Source organism: Misgurnus anguillicaudatus, chromosome 21 (genome assembly GCF_027580225.2).
Source record: "Misgurnus anguillicaudatus chromosome 21, ASM2758022v2, whole genome shotgun sequence".
NCBI lineage: Eukaryota > Metazoa > Chordata > Actinopteri > Cypriniformes > Cobitidae > Misgurnus > Misgurnus anguillicaudatus.
The window spans coordinates 38,454,935-38,479,356 of record NC_073357.2 but is presented as its reverse complement, the minus strand read 5'-3'; the positions used below and the strand labels follow the sequence as shown (position 1 = coordinate 38,479,356).

The following is a 24,422-nucleotide window of genomic DNA, read 5'->3' as shown; positions in this document are numbered from 1 at the left end:
TCGCACACAGATGATAGAGGGATGTATCAACAATTCTTAGTTAAGGTAATAACATATTTTAATATTGAAAATGAGTAGACTATTCCTTTAATAGACTTGCAACATATTTATTATTAATGACAAACGTGCTCATTCTGAATCTAAATAAACTGAAATATACATAATGTAAAACAGGCAATTATACATACCCATGTGTACATGCAAACACAAAACCCCTTAAAACTGTATTTATCTAGGCATAGATGAATAATATGAGTTCTGTACATGGTAATAAGGGTGTTTGTTTCTTATGTAAACCTTGTGCAGGCAAAAGAGAGGAAAACAGGTAAATCTCAACGTAACACTGTCAAGTTACAGTCAAGATGTACGCCCCTAACATTAAATTACACTTAAACATTTATTACATTGTTGTTACAATGCTTAAACAAAGTTGTGACTGCAGAGTTAGCAATATATGCTAGTAAATGCATAGCTGCCAACTCTCACGCATTCACCGTGAGACTCACGGAATTGACCCCATTCTCACGCTCTCACGCCACACATCCATTTTCTCACGCGGGCTCGTGCCCACCATTGAGTTTAATAAAAGTCATGAAACAATAATATACCTAACTGTAAATACTGTAAAACGCCTATCTCTATCTGGCGTGCCTCAATCCAGCATAAAGCGCTCGTCAAAGTCAAAATGATGCGATGGCCTAAATGCTGAAGTTCTACTATTGAAGTTACAGTTACGTTTTGCTAGGCCATACTAAAAAAACTTGCCACTCAGAATCGATTAATCCTCAAATTCTGTATCTTCGTCTGATACAGGCTAAAACACAATGTCTGTTTACACACACAGAGAGCTACTGAAGGAGCTGCTCTGTAAAACAGACAATATTCGCAAAGGCAAAAATTATTCTTCATCATGACCCTTTCAAATAAGGTAATAATAGGCCATTTAATTCTAAGGGGAAATCCTAAGGTTGTAAACGGACATGAAAAACCTTTCTGGATCATTTTTGCACTTAAAATGACCACATACCTTCTATGTAGGAATGAGAGAGCAATTTATCACATTATTTCAATGCATTATTTGGCACATTCAAATAATTAAACACCAAAAAACCATGTGAAGGTACGGTCTGAAACAGAAAGACTGAAAATGTACATACATTCCACAATCAATATCAAGGTGTAATGTGTTTTCGACGGCATCTAGCGATAAGATTGCAACCAACCTCAATTTCGCAATGCAATGAGAAGCTAGGGTAGCTGCCACAGGACAAACATGTCTTCATCTGAGACAAAGTAAGGACGAAACACACTCCTGTTTATAAAGGCAGGACAAGAAGCTATAGAAAAGCTGCAATATCCCCTCTCTCCACTAGAGGGAGAACGTACTCTTGCAAATAATCCCTTGAAAGGATTCAAATATGATAAGATTGTCTTATTATGACAAACATTGGTCTGTGATATTGCTTCTGTGAGGAGTCCTAGTCTTCTGCCAAATATCAATCAACAACATACATTAACTACTTATAGTAAGAATAATGTACATTTGAAATGCAGACGCCATTTTTCTCAGACTAGTGTGTCTCCAAATGAGCTCTGGTCCACCTGTTAATAATTCTAGATGCTCTCCTATAAAAATGCTAATTGATACCCTTCAAATTATCCCCTAAATAACCTTGTCAAATAACATGTCACTCTGTCAACACTGCAGGGGAAAATCACTCATCACCTTTGTATTTTTGCACCATGCAGACAAACACCTGTGACCCATATTTTTAGCCTTGTTAACCTCTGGGTGTCAAAGATAAAATCAGTGTTTAAAGTAGGAAATTCACTTAGATAGAAAAACACCACAAGTCGCATCAATAAATATAAGACACTGACCAGAAGAGCACTTTAATTTACTGTATGTGTATGTCTCATCCATCCAGTGATGTTGAGTAGGTGTGATTAGGAAAACTGCACTTAGTTCTTATCATCTTGCTGCCATTTCAGTGTGTGTGTGTGTGTGTGTGTGTGTGTGTGTGTGTGTGTGTGTGTGTGTGTGTGTTTGCATGTTCATGTATTAGACATTGTAAGAAATCAAGGCCAAAGATACAATGGTATCGGTCACTGTAGTGACCGCTTATCAGCTACAGGCATCGATTAACTGGAGAATTGTAAACCCTTCTTTTGATTGGCTCTCACTGACTTGTTTTCAGTATCTTGACAATGTGATACGGTGACCTAAAGTGCCTGACACAAAACATTTGTGGACCCTGAACCACAAAACCAGTCAAAAGTAGCACAGATATATTTGAAGAGTTTCGTTGCAAAACGAGATAAATCCATTTTTTTAACATTTTTGTCAAAACATGTTTATTATTATGTCATCATGTCATTATTTTGTTTTATGGTGCTACTTAGCTGTATTCTTAAGTTATGAAGGTTTAAATCAAAACAAACCAACTGCAGTTGCATGGAAATTAATTGCAATGCACAACCAAAAAACGAGATTTCTGAACAATTAAAAAAACGTTGGTTATCTCGTTTTGCAACGAAACTCTTCATTTGTAGCAATAGCCAACAATACATTGTATGGGTCAAAATTAACTTTTTATGCCAAAATCATTAGGGTATTAAGCAAAGATTATGTACCATGAGGATATTTTGTAAATTTCTTACTGTTAATATATCAAAAATTTCTTTATCATAAGTATTGTGTTGCTAAAGACAATTTTTTCAATATTTAGATATTTTTGTACACTCAAATTCCATATTTTTACATAGTTGTATCCAGTGTTGGGTGTAACTAGTTACTAAGTAATTAGTTACTGTAATTTAATTACTTTTCCCTTGAAAAGTAAAGTAAGGGATTACTCTTATTTTTATTGTAATCTTATTACAGTTACTTCTGATGTAACTTAATACTGTGTATGGACTGTAAAACAATTATGTATACTAAAATACAATAGTGGATTTAACATGGTTTTAGTTTACAATTCTCACTATTAACTGGTTGATTCATATTAATGAGATGTTGGCTGTTTATTATTTAATAGCACATATTAATGCCTGATTCTGCAAAACCTTATTCTACATCCTTAACCCTCCCCATTTCTACCAATACTTAAAATTAACAACTACTTTAGCATTAATAAGCAGTAGTTGGAGTATATTGAGGCAAAAGTAGTAGATAGTTAGTTAATAGAGAAAATTTGACCCTAAAGTGGGACCAGAATAATTGATATACTTTCATTTATTATTTCTTCGAGCCATTTCATGCCTATCCTTGTATCATGTACTAATAGGATTTTGAAAGTAATTAGTAATAAGTAATTAAATACTTTTTGAAGAGAGTAATTTGTAAAGTAATCTAATTACATGATTGAAGATGTAATTAGTAACTAGTAATTAATTACTTTTTTGAGTAGCTTACCCAACACTGGTTGTATCTCAGCAAAAAGTTATCCTATGCCTTAACAGACAATACATCAATGGAAAGCTTATAAAGGAAAGAAATTATTAAATAATTCAAACTTATAACTGGTTTTGTGGTCACATTTGTGCGTTTGTCTGATAAAATATCAGTGTGTGAGAAATCAAATGTAATAAGAAAACGCTAGACCCTAAAATGCAATTTAAATAAAATGATATGCTAATGAAATTCACCAGCAAGCTATGGCCATATACATGGAGTATGTGAGATACGTGTGTTTCCTACACCTTAACAGTGCAAACACCGAGCACACATAGTTCACATCCTCTCAGATATCGCTCACACAGATGCAGGCATATGGTAGACCAGAGCAGCGTTTGTAATCTGTGTTGAAGAGAAAAGCCTTGAATAATTAACTGTCCTTTACTCAGTCACAACCTCTCCTGTGTCAGTCAATAGTGATGTTCTGTCAGTAGCAAACCTTTGTGAGTTTAGTACAAATAAAGGGACAGAAAATAAGATATTTTGATAAATGATGGTAAGCACACAATTGACACTACCCACTGACTTCCAGAGTATTTGTTTTTCCTACTCTGAAAGTCAGTGGGTACCATCAGCTGTGTGCTTACCATCATTTTTCAAAGACACTCTTTTGTGTTTAACAGAATAAAGAAACTCATACAGGTTTAAAATAACATGAGGGTAAGTAAATGATGACAGAGTATTCATTTTCGGGACTATTCCTTTAAAATGTTCATTATATTGAAAATGATAGTAAATAATACACAACTCGTTTTGCATTTAATGTAATTTGCCAACAAGTTTTAGTAAATATTAAGCTGAAGGGTAGAGATAGGGTATAGTTTCATAATCTTAGTATGAAACCACTGTGTCTATAAGTCGTCATCACTAGCTTCAAATGTGAATGTTTGTATGTGTGAAAGTGAGAGATGGAGAAAGAAGGGGAAAAAAAATAGAGAGTCTTTGTTCTAGTTCTTCTTAAACCGTCACCTCCCCCTCTTTGCCTCCTGCTGTATGATTGGTTTAGGATGACGTTTTCTGACATCTAATCAGCTCCCCGTCTTCTTCTCGCTCTCTCTGCCTTGAAAGCTTATCACTGATCCCTTAAGAACACTTACAGATACTGCCTTTAAAAATCTAATGAACTGGACTCATGAAACATCACATCCTAACTTGAGTGCTTTGCCACAAATGGTGCTGTGGGATTTAGATGTGAATATGATCATTTTTTATATTGCATGACCACTGTCACTCTTAGCTTGTCATGTCAAAAATAAGAGAAGCAAACTCTCGCTATACAGTGCAAAAGAAAGAAGGTGTTTTTATGAAGACTGTGGGAGGAGAGCTGCTGATAAACCAAAACCCGCAGGGCACACTGACTTCCCAATACAGATCAATCTACAGCTATTACACACACCCTTTACTACAGCTGGGACTCTCTTGCTCACTTTTACCTCTGAACGTTTCATAAATTAGGACTTTATAGAGTTTCAAATTCATAGTACATACAGTGTGATTTATTATTCCAAAAAAGGAAAATAGCTATAACTTCACTGTAATATTTCAAGATACAGTACTGTTGTCATGTGGCAATTATTGACCTAACTGCATGAAACATATTGTGTGATATTAACTCATTCCCTCCAGCCATTTTTTTAAAAAGTTGCCTGCCAGCATTTTTTCTGATTTTCACAAAACAGTCCTTCCAGACTGCAGACTTCCAAAACGCAGAGTTTTTTTGTGATTGTTGCGGGCAAAAATCATTGATCTTGCGACACGTTTTCTTAAAATATGCGATGGAATATGCAGGATATTTATGCAATGAAACTGCGGGGACTGGCCAAAACTGCGGGGACTGGCCAGAGACCTGCACGGGTCCATTTTTGGAGACCCGTGTCCGTCCGTACCCGCAAAGTTCAGCACCAGATCCGACCCGTCACCCGTGATAATATCAAAATTAAATCCGCACCCGCCCGGACCCGTTAATATTTGGCCCGTTACCCGACCCGTACCCGCATAAATCACACACGCTAAAATCATTCCAATTAAAGTGCTTTATTTTTTATCTCGTAAGTTACCTCTCTCAACATCACAACAGCGTCATGAATAGGCTAATGAAACAGGCTAAAGTGCGCTCTGTTTTGTGCCATTTAAGTAGCCCATCGGCACAAATGGAACCTGATAACTATACAGAAATAGACATATTAATAAAAAAACAAGAAAGAACAACCTACCTACACAACCCCTGCTGTGCTCCTAAGTCTCGTCTTGAAATGCTTTCTAAGAGAAGACGTTCAGCTTCCGGCTATCAACAGCAAAACTTTATGCCAGAGTCCTGCAACGCTTGCTCCAACTAGGCTACGAGAAGAATCAACAAACTGGTCGCGCACTGTTGTAGTGGTGGTGACATGATGGGTCAAATGTCATATGTTCCGCGTGTAATGGTAATTAAGCCGGCGGTCAGCGTTTTTTCCGCGCCCGGCGCTGAGCGTCGAGAGTTGAAAGAGATTAAAGTTTGGGTGAAATGCTCCGCTCGTCAATGTCAGTTGTCAGTTGTCACACGGCCGTCCAATCACAGTGGAGGAAGGGCGGGACAAGTATCACAACAACCAACCGGCTCACAGCTTAAGTATCACAGCTAAAAAGCGCTTGGCTGAAAAAACAGCCGTGTTTCAAAGTTTGGTGTGCACATCCTTAGACATACAAATTTTGCACATATTTTCATTTGCACTACTACCCGCCCGCGCGGAGTTAATTATCCGCCCGCGGCCCCGCCCGTGAATTTTAGGAATGTCACAATCCACCCGTTGGAGACACTTTTATGCGGGTACCCACGGGTACCCGCGGGTACCCGACCCGTTGCAGGACTCTGGGACTGGCCAAAACTGCGGGGACTGGCCAAAACTGCGGGGACTGGCCAAAAATGCGGGGGCTGGCCAAAAATGCGGGGGCTGGCCAAAAATGCGGGGGCTGGCCAAAAATGCGGGGGCTTGCCAAAAATGCGGGGGCTTGCCAAAAATGCGGGGGCTTGCCAAAAATGCGGGGGCTTGCCAAAAATGCGGGGGCTTGCCAAAAATGCGGGGCCTTGCCAAAAATGCGGGGGCTTGCCAAAAATGCGGGGGCTTGCCAAAAATGCGGGGACTGGCCAAAAATGCGGGGACTGGCCAAAAAATGCGGGGACTGGCCAAAAAATGCGGGGACTGGCCAAAAAATGCGGGGACTGGCCAAAAAATGCGGGGACTGGCCAAAAAATGCGGGGACTGGCCAAAATTGCGGGGACTGGCCAAAATTGCGGGGACTTACAAAAACAGTTTTCAGCTTTTGCAGCTTTTCAATGATGTTCACATAATCACGTCACTTCATAACATTCCCATGTCAACAGGAGACATGGCTGCGCTTGTGTGAGGTAAATGCAACATTTTACAACTTTCTGCTAAGATATATGTGATTTTTGCTACGAAAATGCAGGAATTATGAAATTATGAAAGCCCTGCATATTTTGCGCATAGAAATCTGCAATTTATGCTACGAAAGTGCAGCATATTTAAAAATGCGTCCCTCGCATTAATATGCGGACTTTGGCTGATTATGCATTAAATCATGCAATCGCATTATCGCGTTTTTCAGGAGGGACTGACAAAATGTCTTCCAGGAAAATTTTCTTCTAAAAATATATGAACATACAAATATATCAAATGAAAGAACAGACCCTCTGCTTTCAAACAAACAATAAACAAACAAACAAACAAACAAACAAAACAGGGAAAAAAGCTTTCATCCTATCTATATTTTTTCTCTGCTTATAAACTATGGGAATTTTTCTTTAAAATTATCTTTTTAGTAAAAAGCTGAAATAATTGCATTTTTGTGAAGAAATATTGTTAGAGATCAGATTCAGAACGATTTTTAAAACATACACAAGAGTTTAAAATGAGTAAATAACGTTTTGGCTTCAGTTTTTTCATAAATTGGATAAGACACCATCTAGTGGATAATCGCGGTATTGCAGATTAACATAAAAATTCACCAGGAACACTTTTTCTATGCAAATGTTTAACTTAAGATAACTCGTCAATGGCGGGGAAAGAGTTACATTTGGTAATCACATATTATAAAACGGCCAGTTCTGGTTCTTCATTCTGATTGGTTGAAACGCGTTCTCAGCTGTGATAAAACTCACCGGTAAACCCACGGCTCAAACCGTATTACATAGCTTGTATCACTGCGCCACTGTTGTTGTGTATTGTAGAAAATAACTGTCAAAATGTCGGATTTTGTTGTCAATTTTGATTTATTGGGTGGGCTAATTATATTATATTGTATTAATTATAATCCTCAACAATTGAACAATTAATGGCGATATCCAGATAAGTGTCAATAAATATTGTTGCGTTTTCTTGTTGATTATGCTTCCGTGAGGAGTAGGTGTACCGTATATTATCCACTGGGTGGCGATCTTATACAACAACACAAACACTGATGCTTTCACTCAACACTTTAAAACTCAAGTGTATTTTTTGATCAGCGATCTGAATCGGATCTCTAACAAAAGTCATTCACAGAAATGGAATTATCCCAACATTTTGCTCAAAATTTGAGAGGATAAAAGAACATTTGAAGGTAGGGTGAAACGTTTTTATTTTGTTGTTTGAAAGCAGAGGGTCTGTTCTTTCATTTGATATATTGTATGTTTATATATCTAAAGAAGAACATTTTTCTGGAAGGCATTAATGTTTAACTAAAGCTGGGTGGCAACTCTTTTAAAAAACGCTGGCAGGGAAAGTGTTAAGCATGCTTCCAAGCATATTTGATCCACACGTCAACAGTTGCACGGTATAAATGTTAATGTATAAATTAGATGAATGTTAATTTATGAAAATAAACACCACAGTCTTAATGAATAATATTTTCATTGTGTCTTTGCTCCGTCTGTTTTGCTTGGGAACCGCTCTGTTGCAGACACACTTGAGTCTGAGGAACTACTTTGTTTGGCGGAAGACTAATATCTGTACTAATATAATTACAACTTATTTGCTGTGTTTTATTATATGAAATCCTGCTATACATAATTTGAAGCAACCGTTTTATAAACGCAATAAGCCCCGCGAAGCAGTGGGTTACCAGTGCATTTTATAACGGCTAAGGGGGTTTTAGGCCCTCCGTTTCACATAGACAACAATTTGTTTTATGTGTTACCCAGGGGTCTTTTCAGCCTCCCTGGTCTTCTTAGCCATCTGACACGATCAAACTATATTCAGAAATATATATATTTAATAATTTATTTAAAAAAAGACATGAAAATAAATGCAAAAATGTAATATCATGAAATATTCAGCAAAAATGTAGTTTCGTGAAAAATCCAGCATAGAGCTCATAGAAGGTATTTTCACTTATGCTTTGATTTGTTTGCAAGCCTGCATGAGTGCATTAATGTCTTCAAAATGTAAGATTTTTTTTCAAGCACCACAAAAAACAGGATGGAATTAGATGACTGCTGATTGAGAAATTACAGATTGATTAAAAGTCAGACAAAACATCTTCAATGTGTGTGAAATAACTCACAAGCGAGTAAATGTTTATGGGTGCAAAATCTCCTTGGATCCACCTTGTATTCAGCTCTTTATAACAGAAATACAAAAATATAATTTTGCCCATCTCACACTACATTGCTGGATTGTGTAAGCCTGAGAAAGGGAAAGGTACAGGTAGGTCAGATCACGCAGCTGTGAATAAGATGGGGATTCAGAAGATGGAAGAGAATAAAAGTGGCAGAAACATTTTCAGGGTACTTCAGTCAGAGTGATTACACAGCTACAATGATTCAGAGACAAGGTTTATAACAGCAAACCAAACAAAAACCACCATATAAAGACTGCTTCAGTCTGAAGAGGAGTTTTAGACTTAACCACAGAAAGCTTTATCCATCATTATAGAGCTACTCTTACAGTATGTTAATGTGCATGCATGCTTTAAATTTCCTTTAATTTTATGTGTTTTCAGTGGAAGTGCTACTAAATATTTGAATTCAGAACCTAAAGGCTAAAAAATTCTTCATTTAAAAATCACTAAATAAGGCAAGAAACAATACTGTATACTCTTTTTACATGCTTATGGTTCAGTGGCCACTCAGTATAGTACCAAATATATGTTAAATAAAGGTAAAAATAGCAAACCATAGGTTTATCCAAGGGTTTCTGAGAACATCAAACAACCTGTCTTTTTTTGCCATCTGTTAAATTTGCATGCTTCAACCAAGTGGCATACATTTATACCACAACACCATTAAGCATGATTAGACACACACCCTTTGACGTCAACAACCAAATAAAATGGTAGTTGTAAATAAACCTACTGCTTATTTTGTTTTCCTAACTATGCACAATTATGGGCCTATGTTTAGTTGCTTTTGGGTATTTGAATTTAGCTCTGCAACCCATTTGGGTAAATGACTGCATTCATTTAAACTGATCAAGCTCAATACCTCAATAAAATTATATGCGATAACAAATACAACTCAAAATGTCAAGTATCATTGCAGACAATCTCTACGACTAACCTTAAGGATGCTCCCTTGAAACATGTTATATTCCGTTGGTGAAGCTTAACATATAAAAATAAGTTTACCATCTCAGGGATGTTTCCTGTTTAACTCACATTACCACAGTGAGGACATGAAAAGGCTCAAATAAATAATGATAACAGTAAAAAAGGCATTTTCTCACGGTATTTATGGTAGTGTCATGACAGAGCCAGCATTAAAGTCACAACAAACATGTCTACTCTATAAAAGGTCTGATGAAGCTTCCATAGCCTTCTATGTCTAAGAGAAAGTGTTCAGTTAAAGGACACTGCATGAGACTTGACATTTATGGCTGAATAAAGACGGGAACATATATACCCAAGCAAAGCTCCTGTGTGGCCTCGACACACTGAGCCCATACTGAGCTGTATTCTCAAAGTCGCTGGTTTCATAAGCAGACAGACGTCTGTCACATCAGGACAGTCTAAAAAACCTCCCACTGAATCGGTCAGACTCTGCATTTGTGGTCTCCATTTACTGGTAAACATATGGTTTATTCACTGGCATAAAGTCATTATGTAACACAGTATACACACACATCTATAAAAAGTGTTGCATAGCTCACATTGAAACTTCCATTGAAACTTATCTCCTTTTGAAACTATACTTTATGCTCAGCATAAAGTCTTAAAGAACTGCACATTTTCTTTCTATTACAAGTATACAGCACTCTCTGTTGAGAAGTTACTGTACTGTTCATAAATGTAATACACTTCTAAAGGAGACACAAAGAGATAGATGCAGTAACAGGATTCATTGGACAGAACCATAATACCTTAAATAAAGTCATTCAGAATTGATCAAAATGTCATTTTCCATCTTATACAGTATTGCCTAATGTATATGGCAATAGTCTTTTCTGCCAGTCATTACAGTTATATCACTGCATCATCTCTATTTATGACATGACCTTTCAGGTATCTCATTACTGCATGGCGTACTGAGCTATTCTGTGGAAGAACAGATTTTCTTCCCATTTTGAGCCTCTTATTGCCAGCGGACGGTAAAAAGAAACCTGGATCATTATCTGCTTTTAATGATCTTCAGTCAGCATGTTCTGGTCCCTGGGTAACCAAAAGGTAAATCTCAATGGTGGATAAAGCACTTAAAAACTACAGCTGGGACACCCATGGCCTATAAAGCCACATACAGACTGCAATAATGGTTGTCACTGCTTTTCTGACTGCGAAAAAACAAAACAAAAATACAACCCTGTAACCAGTAACTCTTTCTTTCATAAAACACAAAAAATAGAACCCCATTTTGTACCCTGTTCTTTTATTTCTGAATTCTGTACATGTCTGTATTCACACATAAAAATTAAAGTGGTAAATAATTGTGATTTATATGCCAAACATTTATATTGACAAAGTATCAAATTATATCGTGGTTATTGAACAGCAGTTGACAGATACTGTATATAAAAGCAGAGGTGGTACCAATAGGGGCCTGCAAACGGAGGGTTTAATATCTTTGATTTAGTACAAACACTAAATGGTGATTCTATTGGTGGCCGTTGACCATAGACCTTTTGCGTGTTTGCAAACAGAGATGACTTTTTTTGTGGGCGGAGCCCAACTGGTGGCAGAAAGTGACCGCTCCACAATAGGGGTGTGAAGTGTTTTAGCATTAAACTTTGATTTTTATGGATCCGGTGTTCTGTAGAAGTCTGTATATTTCTCTTAAGTGTAATGTTTCTTATAACGTTTTCACCAAGTTACGTTTATTTTTTAAATAAATTAAAAGTTTAAATGGCTTGGCTACTAATTGTGTGCATGCATGTAATGTATATATTGTTCTTTATTGGTAAATCAATTATTTATACAGTATGAATCGCTGAAGTACTTATATGAGCAATACTATCATGTATTCTGTATAATATAATTTATTAAATATTTCATCATTTTCCTGTTTTCAATTTCTTCCTTATATTTATAGCCTACGTGTTTGTTCTAATACTATTTACATACAAATTAATGTGTATAGGCCTGTTTATATATTATTAACACTTTACATCGTGTGTGTGTGTGTGCTATGTTTATATATTTATTAGTAAACATCATAATTTAGAACAAACAGGAAGAAGACATAGGCTAAGATATAAGGTAAAAAGAAGTAATAGAAAACGAAAAAAATATGAAAAGTTTAATAAATGGTAATATTATTGATATTATGAACTCATTCAAATCTTTAATCCTTCTAAATAAATTATAAACGTAACGTGATAAAAACGCTATAACAGACACATAGAGGGAAAAGACTTTGACAGAACACTGGATATCTTCTCCAATTATTTTCTATTTAAATTATTAAAAGATTTCCAGATGATTTCATCACTCCAGTGTGTCCGGTTGAGGGCTTATTGCAACCACAAACACCTACGTTTATCTTCAAATGGTCTCTTCGACGACGGTATACTATAAAAATGAAGGTCATCTATTTTGGCATTCCTATTCTGACACTCAAAAGCACAACAAGACATTTTCTAGTGAGTTATATTGTTTGTTTCACTCGTGTCTCATTCATTTCCACTGTTTTTCTGCCACCACATTGCGCGCATGACGTAACTGTGACGTCGACTCGCAAAAGGTCTATATTGGACACAGCTTAATCAAAAGTAAGCACACCACAAAGCATCAATCATACTGACAAGAGTTCAGACATGTTTGAGTAACAGTGTAATGCTGACTGTGCTCACTCATTGTGAGATCTGCTCAAATAGTCAATGTCACAAGTATGACGGTTCTGAAAGTATTTCTGTTTTGATCCTAACATGAATACACTGCTAACTGAATGAAGTGCTACGTTTAAGCCCTTGATACATTAAACAGTCCTGGAAACCAGACAAGCCACCTTGGAAAAATCAATGTGCTACAGAGCAAACAGAGTCCATGCAGGGCCAGTAGCCTCATTCCTCCCTATTTTATCAAAGACAAATTTGATACAGACAAGAGTGACTCTTCCTGAACTATATCACCGTCCCCTTCATCTTAATCAGGCCTGGTAGACTACAAAGCCCATAATTCATAATTCATGTAGGTCTGGTGGCTTTAATGTGATTAGGCCGTTTCAATGAGCTATGTACTTTTTTTTATAAAGGACCAGCTGGTGGTGTGTCCTCTCTATACAAACAGATCTGCTCAGCTTCTGCGTTCATTTCAAAAACAAGATCTGACAAATGCATTAGATTGTTTCCCAGCCACTGAGCTTTGATTAACAGAGGGGAAAACAACAACACATTCTAAATGCATGATCTTCTCCTAAATTATATCATTGTCATAAGTTATTTTGCTCATTTTAATCTGGCAAGACGGTATAATACTCATTTCATCTATCATGTAACTCACTTTAAGTATTCAAGTACAATAACATTAAAAGTATTTAAAAAATGAAGCAATAACTTCTACAAGGATAAGTATTATTGAATATAAATTATTATTTAATATCAGTAAGGAATTTACAGACAAATAAATAAAAATTTGGTTCCAAAACGAGATTACTCTTTGTTTTAATTTTTCAAAAATCTTGTTTTTTGATTGTGCATTCCAATTAATATCAAACTGCATGAAAAGTCTTCATAACTAAAAAAATACAGCCAATTAGCACAATAAAAACATGATAACATAATAATAAACATGTTTTGACAATTTTTTTAAACGAGTTATCTCGTTTTGGAACCAAACTCTTCAAATATTGACATATACTATTGCTGGAAAGCTGGAAACAGATATAAAAAATAAATTAAAAACCATCACCAAGAACACATATTTTGCAATAATTACATATATTTACACCTTTCCTATTGTTTTTTGCCCTGTTCATGTCTCAATGTTTTGTGCAGCAGATTTGTGCAGCAAAAACACACATACTGTATCTATTTAATAGTGTGATTTTGTCCATGGCTCCTCATTATCTTAATCATAGTAATATACATCATTAATTAAATGTGTATGTTCGGCAAGCACCCTAAACTTTGAGTGATTTAGTGATGTGACGTTCTGTGTCTGTCTGTATGTGTCTGCTTGTCTATACATGTGTTGTGTTGATAATTATGTGATGGTAATCCAGCTCTGGATTAGTCTGTGTAAATCTACACAGGAGACAACACGTAAAGCTTTTGGCTGTGTAATCTGATCAGACCTCGCAACTGACCCAAGATGAACTACTAGGTGTGCATATTTATTTCATGAATTTGTTTCAAAAAATAATAATAATAAATAGAAGTTTTCACCTTGAAAAGCCCATCTAAAATATACTTCTACATGTTTATTATCACAGCTTTCAATAACAAGATGGTACTCTTTATTCGATTAAATATATCTTTACATCCTTACTTCTACTCCGTAACAGTGCACAAATCTTGGTCTGGGTATTAAATAATGGTTACTGGCCAGCATATATACAGTATGAGGCGATAAAACATATAAACAACTGTATAACAAACAGGTTGTAGACTGACATTTAGCTTCAGTGGTCTTAATCTTGTTTTCAGGGTTCCCACACCTTAATTAACTTCAAATTTAAGGTCCTTTCCAGGTCCAATACCCTCAAATTCAAGGACTAAATGTGGGGACACATTACAAGTGAGAGCAAAGTTACATTGTGTTTCTTTTTAAGATACATTGTTACAGTTCCCTTTCGAGGGAACTCGCACTGCGTCACTGCGGTGACACTTTGGGGACGCGTCCAGGGGTAAGTGCGTCTGAATGTGTATATCAAATTCAACCAATGATGAGGCTTAACAACAAAGATAGGGTGACGCGGGAGCCATGAAGTATATCGCTATCATACTGCCAGGACGCAGGAAGCATGACAAGGGAGACGAAGCACCTCGTTCCCTTCCCAGGGAACAACAGTTACATACGTAACCCGAGACGTTTTCATGTGTCAAACACAACCATGCAAAAAAGCATTTTGGTATGAATCAACATTCGCATATAGAAGATATAAGCATTTAAAGTGAATAGTTTAGCACGTGTGCTTAATACCACCCTTAGCAGCAAGCACTTTTTCCACACAGGGCCATGTGTGTTTGGAGTTTTCCCTTCATAGTATCTTTGATTAATACTTAAATTTGTTTCATGATCTGAAACAACAAACAGGCAAATAAAATCAGGAACCACTTTTTCACACCAGTCTGTGTATATACAATAAAAACTTGATTTTCACCACAGGGGGAGTTTAAACAGTACCAAAGACTAAACACTGGCACTTAATATGACTACTGAATATATGTTTAGATATTACCATTTAACAGTAGATTTGTTTTACGTCTTAAATCCCTATTTTAAACCAGAACATTGCTCTTGGAGGATTAGTAATTTATGAGGAACAATTATGTGTGAAGCAATCCCTGCAACAATCAGTAACCTATTGCAGGGCCTGTAGTCTTTTGATAATATTACACTAATACTTCCGTCTTTAAATTGGTTATGTTAGAAACACTAAATCTGTTTTAAGTCAGATACATACTGAATTCGCTTATCCAGAATTCTAATGGGTGTCATACAGCATTATCAATAGATTATCTAAAGAGGAAATGCTGTAGCCAATGTGAAGTAGTCCATGAAAATACATTTGACTTTTTTTACCAAATAAGCAACCTGACTGTGATACAGTATGCATGTTAAACAGTTAAAAGCAATATTTTCACCAGTATTACACAAATGTTTTAAATATGTGACAAATCATAAAAAGAGAGTGGGGGTGAATGATTAACAACTGAATATACCAGAAAACTGTGGGGGAATCAGATTCCCTTGAGGCAGGTATGAGTCAGTACATTCAATAACTCTTTGCAATATACAGGTTGGTTTGTTTGTTTATATATTTCCTAATGCCATTCCAGGGCTATAACCATGGAAAGAACCATTATGCAGATTTATCCATACACAAATCAGGGAAGGACAATTTGGCATCTCCAATACCCTTAACCTGCATGTCTTTGGACTGTGCAAGGAAACCAGAGTACCCGGAGTAAACCAACGCTGGCACAGGGAGAACATGCAATCTTGCTGTGACTCAATAGTGCTATGCACTGAGCCACTGTACTGTACTTGTAATGCAGAGGAAAATATATTTCAATGTAGGACACAGGTATGTGTTTAAAATCAACAACAGGCAGACATTTGCCATCTGAATTTAAGTGATTTCATGTCATCTAAATCTGCACTGCAGGAAGATTACAATACACAAAGCATATTTATAGAAAGCTCATTGTCAATGCAAATATCAGACCACAAAAACGCAGCTGGAGGAACATGCTGTGACTATTCTTAAAATAAAATAGCCTCACCCTTACAGTGACATCCCAAACGACATTTACAAAGCTATCTGGTATTTCTAACTACGTACTGGTTGAAAACAGGCAGCTGTCCACATATTTAGTTTGTTTGCAGCTGATAATTGACTCCCACTCTAATCAGTGCTAGAATGATGATGATCCACCACCGACAGCCCAAAACACATTACTGAGGTCAGAACAACAGCACTAAGGAGGACAACTATAGGGATAGACTGGTTGCTATTGTGTTATCGCCTGTTATCGACTGTGCCACTAGTGATCCTCTTTCTTTCCCACTCCACGCTATGCATTGATTCCCCTTTTTTCTTTCTCTCTAATGCTCTCTGACCGAGTGGTGCTGATGCTGTGTTTGCCTGCCCTGCTGTGTCAAACTACCTCCCTGTCTCTGTCCTGCAAGGCATTAAGGCCAAACAGGCATTGGCTGTGTCTTTGGTTAACTCCTTTTACAATGCAAAACCACCTGTGATTCAACACGGTGTCCCTCATCCTCTTACATAACACACTCAAAGCGAAAAAACCCATCCACCGGCAGATACACAAATACATTTACTTTCACACACACACACGCAGTCATATCACTTTACACTGCGTGGTATAAAAATCCTGAACATTATTGCATAATCAGCACAGCTGGTGCTTGTTTCAGAAGAGATTAGAGCAAGAGAGGAGAGCAAATCTACTGTACATCCCTTCAATCAACTTATGAAACTCTGTGCAATGAGAAATACTCTGTGTGACTTTAACATACAACAGTCAGAAATGATTCATACCGGTGCTTTTTATTGTTCAGAGGCTAATTGTTTCCTAACCTTACCTTACTATGCTTTTGTGGCACAGAAATGTCAGGTTTGTAAAACACACTAAAAGGGATTATATTCTGTTACTCAGGTACAGTATGTGCATTATTTATTTTATTGATTACGTTTCTTCCACACCATTATCTGATTTCCTTTTTTTCACTACTGTCAAATTGTGGTTAGTTCTGCATGAGTGTAAATTTCCAGGCACATTTGTCTAGTGGTCGGCCTATGTAACACAATACTATCGACAAGTGTGACATAGCAAACATGGAGAGAGCAGGGTTTCCTAGGAATACACATTTACACTCCTACACACTTTATGCCTTAAATGTAATGGTAATTTCATACATAAAGAGCCAGTGAAGCACAACACACAAAAAGCAACAACCCACTAGACCAACATTAACCAACCGAGTACACAAATATGTGCACCAAAAATGTGCCCATTATATAACCTGCATAAGCTTCTCACACACGCGATTTTAATTTCTGCCATTTAACAAACATCCACACGGACACTGGTTGGATTGTTGTTTAGAGATTTTGAACAAAAACAAATGGCTGATGATATAATCTACAGTTGTCACAAGTATTACAACATCTGCACTAATGAGTGTGATCACATACAAAATGTGGAAGGAAATTCTGCCATCTGACACCATAATAATTTAATTTACAGTGATGACCAGAGTCACAGATCACCCCGGTCTGCCATGGCACAATTACACTACCTGTCAAAATAAACCACATGTACTCTCTCTCTCTCTCTCCTCTCTCTCTCTCTCTCTCTCCTCTCTCACACACACACACACACACACACACACATAAAATCATAGCACACCACACCAAAATGTAACATTTTGTGTTGACACATCAAATAAAGGGGCGTGACCTGACCTTAATTCCATTTAGGTTTTGCGTGTTGTATGTAACAAGAGTGGTATTTAAGCATTTCCTGGCTGTTTTCCAGACAACTGATTTAGGAGTTTAAGAAACAAAAAACAATACGTCAACAACAGGAATATAATTTAATGTTAACGTGAAAAGTTAAACTAAAACTTAGATTAACGTAACAGAAGGTATCTGTCAATTGACAACATTAGGCCCATCAACTGAGATATAGATAGTTAGAAATCATGATAAATAAAACAAATAGATGGAATCATTTAAAATAGTCGGATTCGTCTACAACTCTTCATTTTAGGAGAGTGTAATTGTTTATTTCGAGTGAGATTTACCTGTATGACACCTGTTTCCGGATGGTGAGGTGTAAAAACTCGTTGCACTCCGTCTGAATATCAGGAGACAGTCTCTCCACCCCGTTCCCTGAACACTGCTGCTGTTTTAAAGTTGCTCCGGAGTGTCCCGTTTCAGACAGGAACACATCCTCCTCCTCCACCACATCTTCCAGGGTCGGCGGCACCACAACCATGGTCAGTGAGTCCGCGAAGCAACGAGCAGCGCGGGATGAACCGTCAACGGTCGCGTCTGATGCTTCTGCCATCGAGTCAACTACAAAACAACCGCCAATAACAGTTAAAAGTGTCCGACTGAGAGGTACTGTCGCTGTTATCTGTATTATATGTGCTTTCTGCAGCTGAAATAGCAGCTAAGTTGTGTTTTCGGGGCAGTTTGTGATAGTTTTGCTCATTACCTTCAGTTGAATTTGCTTTCACAGGAGAAGACGACCACCGCGAAACACACAGCTGACTATGACAAGACGCCCCGCCCACCTGCACTACCGCTTCAGTATTATCCAATTAAAAGACAGAATGACAGCCAGTCCCGCCAATCTTTATGACGACGACTGAATCGCCCAATCATAAGAAAAATGCTCTTTTGGCCACGCCCTATTTTGCTATCATAATCCACACAAGCGGCTTTAGCTGGCAGTGTTACAACAAATCGCAGCAATCCTACAAGCGAGGATTAGGCCAAAGGGAGTGAATAAGAAAACCGAAAGTTTTATTTGTTACAACATCATGATGATATTTTATTTTGTGTGCTGCAGGCCAGCATTTTGACATGGTGAGTCATGTGATAGAAACAATTTAATGCCTCATCATACAGGGTTAATTTAAAGAAGGTGCCTTTGCAGCACTGCTTTTATACGTATGTGTGTGCACGTGTAAATCTTCCATTTAAAACGTAAATTCACTAAAATAGCATTCAACAAAAAGCTGTAGCAATTATATATGTTGTATAAATGTTATCTTATGTTATTGAGTGATTAAAGGTCGGCTACACAGCCTTATGTAGCACACCTTACTGTTTGCAATGCCAGAAAACTAATATTCTCAAAAATAAATGACTTAACAACTTCTGTGGGATAACTGACCTTCATATAAACATATAATATAATATAGAATCATTTAATAATTTTTCATAATTTTATTATATAATAAGTTTGTATTAGTATTTTGTGTAGTATGTTTCAGTGTAGTGTAGTGCCTTTATGTGTAAATGTGCACTGTACAAAAAATGTTGTATGCTCAGAAATACTAGGCCTTATAAATTGTATATATTATATACAATATATAAAATATACAATATACCTATTATATATTGCTTTTGGCCTCTTATGTTTCGAAAATAACATTTATTTTTATATAAAAAATGTCTATACGTCTATATTTTGATTATTGCCCAGACAGAAGGGGTACTAAAGCAGTTAAGACACATTAGACAAAACTATAAGATAAATAAGGTTTGATTTATTGATTTTAAACATTCACAAACATCAACAATCTGCCAATCCTATTGACTTTTGCGGCAATGTCTGTTTTTGTAATTGAAAACAATTTAATAAAACACTATTGACACTTCTGTGTATTTAACTGTGAAATGTGTCGGGGAGGACAATGCAGTGACTAAAATAAAACAAAATGTCTAGAATGAAAATTAAATTAAAATACAAAAATCTTGGGCTGAATGAAGAAACAAACCTTTGACTCAACCCATCAGTAAAGTGAGGTACTTTTCAGCTATGAAAACAGCTTTCACAGTTCATAGTTTACACACACACACACACACACACATTCTGGTTTCCATGTTTTGTGGGAACATTCCATGGACGTAATGCATTTTATACTGTACAAACTGTTTATTCTATTCCCTTCCCCTAACCCCAGACATCACAGAAAACTTTCTGGTACCTTAGATTTTCAATAAACATCATTGTGTTTGATTTATAAGCTTGTTTCCTCACGGGGACCTCACAAATGTCCCCACAAGGTGACATTTGGTGTGATAATTACAATGTGATAATTATTACCAGGTACACACGCACACACACACAAACAGACTAAAGTATGGTATGTGAACTACAGTATGGATATTTGCGTGGGAGGTAGACAGCCAACAACAAGTTGATCCTGTGTTACTTCCCTCCTCCTCCTCTCTCCATCTCTTTAGCTTCTCTCAGAGTTATATATGTCTATTGAGATCTACTTTGAATTTCTAAGTAGTCTTAGTATTCTTATTAGGCCTACTCGATCACAAAACAGATAAAGTTACATGAAAATAAATATTGTGAAGTTCTTAACACAGAAATCACAATGCAGAATATCTGTGTCTTACCCAGAAACAATATTTGCTCCCATAACAATCTTTTAAAATAGTCCAGAAATATTAAAAACATAAATTTCTTGCTTTATTACTGTTAGTCCACTAAATGAAGCTAGTAGTACTAAACATTTCAAACATGTAGTATTTTAACACAGCCTTAACCCAGTGGATTTACAAAACACACTATTTAATAAGTACACACTAAATGCCGGATAAACCCTTTAGATTACACATATTATAAAATAAATCTTCTGTAGAACTGATGTGATTCTTGTTGCTATACTGTTCATGATCTGCTCTGCATGATAAATGCATTTAAACCTGATGTACCAGTTTTAACAGACTTTTTCATGCCATACACTTCACACAAAACATCAGCACATTAGAATTGCATCAGACTAAGAGTTCCGTTTTTGATAAAATAATAATAGCTGAATTTCTACAATTTCTTAAACAGGAGGCGCTACCTTTAGAGACAAGAGAGGGCTCACTGCTTAAAGATTAAAAATCAAATACAAAACAATAAAATCTGAAAACAATTAAACCTCTTTTATGTTTGCAAATATTAATGTTGTTAAACAATAGTCAGAAACGCATGTTGCAATCACTTTTTCTAGTATCATATATGGCAAACATCACGTCTGCATGTAATTTTCGGGAGTGCCCATAGGTGGAGATTCGCGTTTGAGCTTCGGGGGCACCTACGGGCAAACAAGGGTACTGCAATACTTTGAGATTAGCGAGAGAGTGGGGCTTAATCCTTTTAAAATATGGTTTAATTAAATTAAAATATTTTTGCCTTAAATTATTAAGTCTACGTATTAAAATATTAAGATTAGACAAATAGAATATGAATTCTCATCTTTCTATTTTATTAATACAGGCAAAATCATAACCCCTGCCCCACAAACTCCGCCTATTGGAGTGTCTCCTTAATTCAGTAACGATATGAAATAAAATCGATTCAATGATATTTAAGGAGATTCATACCTTTTAAAAGAGGCACCCTCTTCCAAATCTTTTAAAAACATTTATAACACATTTATAACAAGATTATAACAAAAACCCATTATGATTATAAATCTAGCAGACCTAAAAATTATTTATAGATAGTTAATTTTACTATTCTCTAATATTAAGTCTGTTTGATGTATCTTAATAACCTCGTTAGCGTATAAAATACAAAATAAGCAACGTCTAAAGTTGCAGAATACTGCACTGGGACAGGTAGGATGCTGACATCTAGTGGCCAAAACCCAACAATCCCTATATAATCATCATCATTTTAAATAAAAAATAATTTTATGTATTATTTGCATTAAGGTGGCAACACAGAAATAACAAGGAGACATTGAGTTGCATCTGCAAATTTTGTATTTTGCTTAATTCTAACTCTACTTTATAACAGACAGAAAGAGCAAGACAGAAGATGAGCTCAGAGCATAGATACATAAGGAGCCAGATCCATACACAGATACAAAACAAACCACATGCCCCAAAGCCACGCTGTGAATACCAAAAAGCATTTGAAATATAAAAAATACGTCCTCCATATTTACAGCCAACATTTATCATCAGTCATATGTACAAAAGACAAATAAGGGCAAAGATGAGACCAACATCAATTACATTTAAAACACAAACGCCATCGTCATAATGAACAGATTGTGTGTCCACTGGAAATTAATAAACACTCAGCTTAGAAATACAGATATTTTAGGTTTCCAGGTTTAAGACTAAGTTTTTATGTGGCTTATATGTGCATTGAAGTCATAGAAATTCCAATAATCCTCTTAGAAACATTCAAAGTAGCACTTAAATTTTTCCAGTTCACAAGACGCCATATTAATCAAAAAACAACAAAACCCTGACAGTAACAGATGCCATGATGAGTGCTTTGTCACCAAACTTGTACATCTTTAAAGCTCGGTTTTTCACTGAGTATAAAGGGATGTTTCGTTTTTCTCAATTTATTTAAACAGCCACACCCAGATTTCATTAAATGTTATGGCACACATACCACAGAGTACTACCTTTAAAAACACTGACAGTCACAGATTTCTTTATGACATCTACTGTATCATTACTCTAAATAATTTAGAGACAAAAATAAACTAATACCAAAACGTTACTCATGACTCTCAGTGGTTATCTCTAGCTGTACAATAAAATAAATCATTTGACTGGTGAAGTGATAGAAGGCATCATAAAAAAGAACTGATTTTGGTATGATTAAGACGTTGTTTCTAAACACAGACATCTATGACATACAAGATATGATTACTGTTAATAAAAATAATACACTTTTGTAAAACATAATAAAACAGGACTACTGACTCCCAAATATTTGTGATGAATCTCACAGTGGTCAAACAGTTATCTCGTGTACAGAATAAAGACTAGCAATAAAAAATAAGCATTTCATTATCAAAACAGATAAAAATTTGTTTTAAATAATACAATTTCAAACCTGTTTACTTTTGCTAAATAGTAATAATAACTGTTTGTTGTTTAACCATACCTTAACCATTTAGCCAATGTTTTAAATAGTTGATATGAATTATGTTATTTATCATGCCAGGGATTGATTGGTCCTGTTATTTTTTTTTCTCTTTATATACAAAACTTTCTTTACACAGAAATAAAGATAAAAGAAAAAAACTGTTTAACAGTTATGACAACAAGATCATGTAATCTTTACATCATCTTTCTTTAAAAAACACACAAAATAACATTTATACTTTTTTTGTGCATAAAATAAATATGCTCTTTTTTGGATGCTGCAAATACTAGAATATATTATGGATAAAATTTAAATTTCAGTACAAAAGTCTCTGAAAAGTAGAAACACAAAAATAAAGTAAAACCTGTGGTCAATAAAAAGTAAGCAGAGGAATAGAAAGTACACAAGGGCAACTAATGCGGTTAGGACCATTTTAAATATGACTACATGAGAATGCGAAGGCACTTAAATCAATTAGTTTTCCTAGTACAAAACAAGTGCAATCCATCTTAAACCTCACAGGAGCCAAGATGGCAAAGGAAGAAAATCCTGTCAAAGCAAGTTTCAAACCGCAAAGTACGTCAGGCACCTGTGATTACACCTGCTGGAAAACATTCAGACATTTAAAATAGAGTCATAAAAAGAAAATAAGCTCTTTGGGGTTTCAGGATATCTTCTAAATGGACAGTCTTATGGCATTCTAGGAAAATCAAAACAAACACTCATAAACTTTTCCTCCCTCACCCAGTGTGATGAAGTGTTGGATTTACAGGCTCACATCCATATAAAACAGAGCAACGCCTACACCCACCCACATCATCATCATCATCTCTCTCTCTCCCTCCGTCTTTCAAACTCAGTGCGTGCTGGTAAAAAGAAGTTTCAGCAGCCATTTAAACTTGATGGATAGATGTATGTACAGATAAATATGTTGTGTCTTCTCACAGGTCTCTGTTTACACAGTTCTGCGGCTGGAATGTTTATCAGGTGAGTTGGATCGTGGTCATGAGGCATGTGGGATCAGAAAGTTCAGGATCTGGAATGATAAGGTTGGCCGGGTAGTGCAGAGTCATCTAATGTAAATGGAGCCCGGTGTTATACCGGCAGCTCCACCAAGAGGGGTTAAAAATATTCAGCACCTCCCTCAGGATCCTGTTTTCTGAAAAAAAGAGACCATTTTAAGTCATGGCACACAACATTAAACATTCCGGCTAGAAGTGCAGAGACAAGGT

At 36.2% G+C, this 24,422-nt stretch overlaps 2 protein-coding genes across 5 annotated transcripts in view; both read right to left on the bottom strand.

Moving 5' to 3' along the window:
• dgkza (diacylglycerol kinase, zeta a) overlaps window positions 1-18,842 on the bottom strand; it is a 126,576-nt gene extending 107,734 nt beyond the window's left edge. The window contains exons 1-2 of one of the 3 annotated variants that reach the window (XM_073859085.1): window positions 18,775-18,842; window positions 18,359-18,632 (exon numbers count right to left, since the gene is read on the bottom strand). In XM_073859085.1, the coding sequence (XP_073715186.1) occupies window positions 18,359-18,624 (266 nt within the window). In that variant the 5' untranslated portion in view covers window positions 18,625-18,632; window positions 18,775-18,842. Of the gene's footprint in view, window positions 1-18,017; window positions 18,095-18,358; window positions 18,714-18,774 lie in introns of those variants that run through there. The other 2 variants (XM_073859090.1, XM_073859087.1) reach the window with 2 other exon arrangements.
• A 3,201-nt stretch (window positions 18,843-22,043) lies between these two features.
• Window positions 22,044-24,422, bottom strand: part of creb3l1 (cAMP responsive element binding protein 3-like 1) — a 39,044-nt gene continuing 36,665 nt past the window's right edge. For both annotated transcript variants that reach the window (XM_073859078.1, XM_055206631.2), the window contains exon 12: window positions 22,044-24,349. In XM_073859078.1, coding sequence (XP_073715179.1) covers window positions 24,313-24,349 — 37 coding nt within the window. In that variant the 3' untranslated portion in view covers window positions 22,044-24,312. The remainder of the gene's footprint in view (window positions 24,350-24,422) is intronic.